The sequence below is a fragment of the Rhamphochromis sp. 'chilingali' genome (assembly GCF_963969265.1).
Source record: "Rhamphochromis sp. 'chilingali' genome assembly, chromosome: 11".
NCBI classification, from domain to species: Eukaryota; Metazoa; Chordata; class Actinopteri; order Cichliformes; family Cichlidae; genus Rhamphochromis; species Rhamphochromis sp. 'chilingali'.
The window spans coordinates 24,750,126-24,756,998 of record NC_137938.1 but is presented as its reverse complement, the minus strand read 5'-3'; the positions used below and the strand labels follow the sequence as shown (position 1 = coordinate 24,756,998).

The window sequence follows — 6,873 nt, the reverse complement described above, 5'->3', positions numbered from 1 at the left end:
ATGCACAATTACATTTTTCACACATGTAACTCAGACACACAGAGAAAGAGACATGACACATTTATTAAAACTTGAGTTTTACATTTGATTGATGCGCAACATTGATTGACAATCATCATCCAGTCGGTAAATATTTTTGTTTTAAGTATAAAACCATTTGAAAATACACTTTTCAATTCAAATGTTACTGATTGCTATGTGAATCTGCACGGTGAAACAACTGTATTATAAAAGTCGCTCAGCTGAGAGACACTGGGAACAGGTGTGTCCTCTTTTCTATAGCAGTATGAATAATGCTTGCATGATAGGGTTTCATTGAAAGCTTATCATTGAATGTGGCAGCAGTCAGCCCTACTGTAAGTAGGAACCACAAAGTTTCCAATACAATTTCAGTGGTCCTCAACTGCAAGGTGGGCCTCCCTGTGTGGGTGCAGCACCAGAGGAAGAACATGCACAATCAAGGGGTAAAAAGCTTGTCAGTATTACTGTGCTGACCTTCATATGACTGAAATTCAACTAGAATCTCTGTCCCTCTTTTTTTAAGTTCCTTCCTCATCGATGTTAATGAGTGACAGAAAGAAACCGTGCACGAGCTCTTGCAAGGGAAAGGAGGTGGGGGTGGGGGTGGGGGGGGGGGGTTGATAAATTGATTTTTAAGTTGAAGCATGCCACAGAATGTTTGTGAACCACTGTCCTATTAAAACATTACCTGTTAACTCAACGGTACCGGGATTAAATACACCACTTCCCTCTAGAAAGAAATACGTTTTGCAATAATAAGTTTAACTTGTAACTATTTTTTAATTGCAACTATTTACAATAAAAAAAAATGGGTAGCTTAAGTTAAACACACTAGTAAAGTAGATACATTTTACTCCCCTAAAAGTTAATAAAAACTACATAGAAATGCATACGGTACAAAATGCATCAACCATTTTAAGAGACTTGTCATAGTGATAATAAAGAAATAACACATTGGTTAAGGTGCATTCAGACTGCAAGATTTTAGCAGGAAAAAGCTTTAGCAGGATATTAAGTTTGAGGTATGCCGATCACACAGTGATAACGCCTCCTGAATCCTACGCTACAACGAATGAGTGCAATTTCTCCACCACTCTTCCATCGTACGTGCCAACATTTACCTGGCATGACTCAACTAGACCTTCTTTTGGAATCTCAAACATTTCTTTTTGCATGTTTTACCTCAAAATCTATTTGTCTGCTTTGGCATTTCTACAATTGCACCATCACATTGTCTCACGCTACACTTACATTGCTCATTTTGGGTTTGTTTGTTTTTTAAGTTGTCAGATTTGTTCCTGAGGCTACTTTTGGTCACAAAACTGTCTCAACGCCCAACTTGGGACTTCTCTACTGGTGCAGCGTAGGACTGTCATTCTAGAGCCAGAGGAACAACTAGCCTTTAACACTGGTCATGTTAATGAATGTCTGCGTCTTTGGGAAATATAGTTTGCTTTGGGGAGTATAGCTTGGCTTGGTTTAAAGGTACAAAATAGCTGTAGGATTATATATAATGTGAAGAGAGTAGCATCAGTCTTCTCAGATATTGCTCAGCAATAAAGAAATAATCCTGGTTTTCAAAATGTAAAAAACTACTCATTGTAAAAAGCTCTTTGAAAATGATCTGAATGCAAACGTTTTCTGCGACGCTTTCAGCCATTTGTTCATTTGTTCTTAGTTGTTTCTTCCCGTCATCTCGCTGTGTGATTGTCAAAGAAGGACCCAAAGTCTTCAGTCTCATATGTGTACTGTGAAATAAAGCTGCTGCTTTTGTTGTAGCACCAGGCCAGTTTGGCATCCACGATTGAGTCCTTAAAGCCAGCAATACTTGGGCTCATAAGCATTTTGTTCCTCTTGGCACGTTTTACAGAGTTACTGAATGCCATATTTTGTCTCCAGTTCCTCAGCTGCTTTCCCCAGGTGCATATTTCTTAGTTTTTCTAATAATTCATTGAACAGTGGCCTGTGCAGCATTCCACCTCGTCCTCCTCCACCTGAATGTAAGGCCCACACCCGCAGCATCTGGTAGTGAGCCTCCCGGCAGGATCGGTGATCCATCTCTGCTTGTTCAATCTCTGTATCAGTCACACCAAGACAACGCACCAGCTGCTTCACCTGCACCACAGGTACCAGATCCAGGACGGCATAGATCAGCTCAGAGACTGTTGGGGGGAGAAATGAATAGGGGTATTGAGCAAAAGCGATACAACTGAGCACTTTTTGTTGAAGCTTGCACACTGGACCTCTGATGACGAGCTATACACTCACGATTGATTTCCAGCGGGACACAGTCAGGCAGTTTGGACGTCTCCACTTGGGCCACAGAAGTCTGAGGAACCTCTGTCACAATGGTCTCCAAATGTTCCTCACTCTTCACCAAGACCTGCTATAAAACAAGAGCAGATCCTATTTATTGTCTGCAAATTGTAGACCGAACTGAGAAAAGTAACGACCGGCAGTTAAATCAACGTACCTCACAAGATTCCTGGGAAGTGTCAGATCGCTGGGAGGACCGTAGTAGCCTTTTTTTGGTTTGTCGTTTCGTGATCACGTACGTCATTAAAACCACCGACACCATCAACACTAATATTCCAGCTCCAGCTCCAGCAATTATACTGACAAAAGAGTCCGATTCATTGGGCGTATTTTCTTTTGAAGTAGCTAGAGAGTTACAGAAAAAAAATAGATCCATATTAAAACATAAGAAAAGAAAATGTACAGAAAATGTAAAGTTTTACTGGAGTTGAGAATTGAAAAAACATACATTATGTCTTAGTCAACAAAATTATTAATAATATTATAATATGCTTAAGTACATCTATGATTATTCTATTTGCTCACTCTTTTGTGAGAAAGAGGGCCTGGTTGGTGCTCACCTATTGTGGGTTTTGAACACAAGTGGTTGCACTGAGGAGAGCAACTGTGGAGAAGAGAGAACACTTTTCATAACACGGACGAGGAAGTAGCACATCTTAAAGAGGAAACGATTCACATGACAGCCAAGATGCCTTTTTTACATCATCATATGAATTCAAGCAATTTCATTTTCACACTTTCAGTACTGTTTCAAAGTTACCACTAAGCAAGTAATTAGTGTTGAATTAACACTTATTCAGCTGTCACAATCACTACTAATTGCTACATTTATTTGTTAGAAAGAATGTAGCTCGGGATTGTTGAAAGTACGGGCAGCAAGTTCCCTTGGGCTCTCAGGTTTTTTCCCATGATAAATACCACTGTACCTATCCACATGCTAAATTATTAACTAACACAAAATGTGGGTTGCCATGATTTTTACATTCATAATTCTATTTTTTTAAGTATAAGACATCCACATAAGACATCTGTCTACATCGGCTTGACTCGAGTGTTTCTAAGACTTATAAACATTTACTTCCTCCCTGAGTGGGACAGACAGACCGTGTGTTTAACAAATGAGAACTTGTTCAGTGACTGTTCACATCTCAGGTTTTCATGTGTCATAACTTCTCTGTTGCCAACAAATGGAAAGACTGAGAAATGTGCTGAGAGTTTCAATTCTACAAACACACTTCCCCGTTAACATTTAAACAAACAATCCCAAACAGTGAAATAGGAACAATGCGCACACACACAAAGCTCACATACAACAGTCGTATGCTCACCTCTCGCACAGTTTGCACTTGCCGTTGTCTTTGTAGTAATTGTCCTTACATCTGCACACAGTGTTATTATCTGGTGTACCTGTGAACAGCAAGATTGTTTCTATTTAGACTCACATGAAGAAATGCATTATGGGCCATGACTTAGTGGGTACTGGAATAAGTTAAGGCTTACATTTCTGCATTTCCACTTCATCGGCTTTGCACGTTTTACATCTGCGACAATCAAAGGTTTCGCTGTCAATTCTAATCTTGTAATATCCATATTTACATCGACACTTAGTGTTCTGGTTTCCTAAACATGGCGACACCTGGATTTCATTCTTTAAAGCTGCAGAAAGGAACGCACACACACACAAAAGAAAATCAAGTAAGGCAAACCTGAAGCTGAAGATATACTTCTAAATCTAACATGTTAGACTGAGTCAGGAAAGGATAAAGTTGCTCTACCTTTGCAGGTTCTGCAAGGTAGGCAGTTGGGGGAGTAGTTCATAAATTCTAAGTACTGTCCTCCCGGACACTGTGTGCAGGTTGATCTCTCTTTGGGACCATGACATTTTTCTTGAAGCTTAAAACCTGAAAACAGGAAAATTACGTGTAAAAACAAAAAGTTAGCTTGATGATGTCTCAGATTATTTGCTTGTCACTGTGGATATATATGACATGCAGTGGCTCATACAGTACCTGGACTGCATTTGTTGCAACATATTCCATCTTCAGTGTGAAACTCGTCAGGTTTACAGTTCTTATTAACTTCCTGTGACTCTGGTAACGATGCCAAAGTGGTGATGAACATGCACTAAAACAAAGAATTTACAATGAATATCCAAAGAGAAGTTCCCAACAAGGGAATTTCTCATTTCTTCATGCAGTGACCTTTAAGGTGTTCTCACCATTAGGCAAAGTAAGGTGCCAAAAGAGGCTTTTTTACTCCTCTGTCCTCTGTGCCGAAGGGCCTCCATAATCAAAATGACCCAAAGTCCACTAATTTGAGGAAGTGTAGTTGCATAGCATAGCTGCTGCACTCCATCAGCCCCCGATCCTCACACTGGCCCCTTGGCTGCTGTGTAGGATTGCGGTCTGTTCTCTGGTCAGCTGAATGGTAATTAACAAAAAGGATTTTAGGAATAGGCACAGTACAAAAATCATAAAGCAGGATTTTGGCAGAGAGCAGAATGCATTTTAAAGCTCTAATCGCGTCAGCCGCTACCATGTTTGCTTGTGCACTTTAGAACTACTCATATGCTACAGTATTGTGTCATAACATTAAGACATACTGTGCTTTTATCAGGTGTTATGGTTGCATAAATGCTAAAAATGTGCTATTTAATCCAGTTGGTAGGTGAATGCTAGGCAACCAAATGACATCATAACATCTGATGATAGATAAGAACCCCTAGACCTGCCAAGTTTGGTTGCTCAACTCCTGATAACATAGAAGGAGTTTGCATAGAGATGTGGAGCATTATTAAAAATTATTTTTTATAGACTTGTATTGGACAGAAATTTTAAATAGATTAGATGAAATGGTATGTGTGGTAGAGGTTGAATTATCAGAAGTGGTTTTCCCAGCATGGTGAGAAGATTAAACGAAACTCTCTCCAAGCCGCTGCACAGGTAATAATTTATCTCATTTATCTCACAAATGTAACGCCACAGGTATACGGATATGTAACGCGTGCGGGGGCTGAGGCTGCAAATGTTTTCGCCTGGATTTTTTATTAAAGCTGACTATTAGCAGAGCGGTGCTTTATACAATCCTACACATAATACTGCACATTATGCATCTTCTCCCGTTAACAAGCCCTTAATTCAATGAATTTAAACACCTTAAAGAGGACGAGTTTGGGTGTGACTACTGTGAAGACAGTGTGATCCCTAAAGAAATAATTCACAGAGAGACTGATTTTGTGCTCAGTAAACGAAGGTCGCATATCTGCGCCACTTGTTTGGGCAGCTTCCCTCTTCGCTTCCCTGTCGCGGTCAAAGGCTGAGATTAGAAACTTTTTCGAGTGTTTTTAAGCGCACAAAAACTCGACGTGTCTTATTTTTACGTATTTACAGATTACACTGACGTGTTTGAGAACTTAACCTGCACTTTTCATTTAACTTTTTTCTTGTCACTGGTTTCGATTTAACTACCCACCACACAAACGCCCACCACAGTCTGATATGAATCGCTCCTTCCCACAGACACACTGCTTAGATATTTAACTGTCACTTACCTGGACGACCACCGTCACTCTGAGGAATATTTCTTAACCTCAGCTCCTTGCGTGGAAATCGGCATTTCAGTTACTGAAGTACACATATATATTTTAGAGAAAGCAGCGCGACAGAACTGCTGCTGCCCAGTCTCTGAAGAGGGGAGGCGGTCTCAAACGGGAAATGCTGTGACGCGCACGTTTCACAGGAATTAGTTTCACAGGCAAACTGGCAAAACTGCACCTGAGGTTCAAAAACACAACAAACCTGTAGGAAAGCCGTTAAACCAGCAGACAAGTCAACTTCAGTTCAATAAGGACAATAACAAGAATCATAAAACACTTGGGATGTGGAGCTATCTGTAAATAAAAGCACACTACGATCATTTTCAGCTTTTTAAAAAAAATGAATTGGAAATTTCTACATTAAAAAAAGATATTAAATTAAATTTTAGACTATATATACACAGATATCTAAGGGAACAATCCACAACCTAAAACATAGAGTTAAACATCGATAGGCCAGTAGCTTGACCGGATAAAAAGAGTATCTCGGAGAGAGGGTGATTTAGTCTTTCCCAAATACAGGGAGGGGTTCACCTCGGTGCGAAAGACTGCGTGGGCTAGTAGTTCATACTAGCATTGCATTGTAGGTTTTCATATTCAGAAAACCTCTGTATACAAGTGGCAAGGACTGCAAGCCGCTGCACGTCCACGCACCAGTGTGAGTGCTAAAATCTGGCATCCATCCATCAGTCCTCCATCGTAGTGGCAGCAGACTAAGCAGGATATTCCAGACAGTCTTCTCTCCAGCAACGATTTCCACTTCGTCATTGCGGGGGAGGGCATCGTATATATCAAAATATTGAACAACACCCCTTAATCTTTTGGCGCCATTAAGGAATCACAGAAATTATCTATGAAGCCGAGACCAAGTGAAGTTACAGAGTGCTGAGCCACACTGTGCAGAAAAGTCGCCAACGCTCCGCTGACTCAATAACTGCAGA

At 40.3% G+C, this 6,873-nt stretch overlaps 1 protein-coding gene across 2 annotated transcripts; it reads right to left on the bottom strand.

The window, feature by feature from the left end:
• Positions 1 to 53: 53 nt before the first annotated feature.
• tnfrsf1a (tumor necrosis factor receptor superfamily, member 1a) lies at positions 54 to 6,417 on the bottom strand. 2 transcript variants are annotated; one of them, XM_080896127.1, is made up of 10 exons: positions 5,888 to 6,417; positions 4,556 to 4,757; positions 4,347 to 4,461; positions 4,113 to 4,238; positions 3,838 to 3,993; positions 3,666 to 3,744; positions 2,898 to 2,941; positions 2,495 to 2,682; positions 2,290 to 2,404; positions 54 to 2,183 (listed from the first exon to the last, which is right to left on the bottom strand). In XM_080896127.1, the coding sequence occupies exons 2-10, from the start codon at positions 4,622 to 4,624 to the stop codon at positions 1,894 to 1,896; spliced, it is 1,182 nt and encodes a 393-aa protein (XP_080752253.1). In that variant the 5' UTR covers positions 4,625 to 4,757; positions 5,888 to 6,417; the 3' UTR covers positions 54 to 1,893. The 2 variants fall into 2 exon arrangements, with proteins under 2 accessions (XP_080752253.1, XP_080752252.1); XM_080896126.1 differs by having other exon boundaries at positions 2,290 to 2,407; positions 5,888 to 6,400.
• Between the last annotated feature and the right edge of the window lie 456 nt (positions 6,418 to 6,873).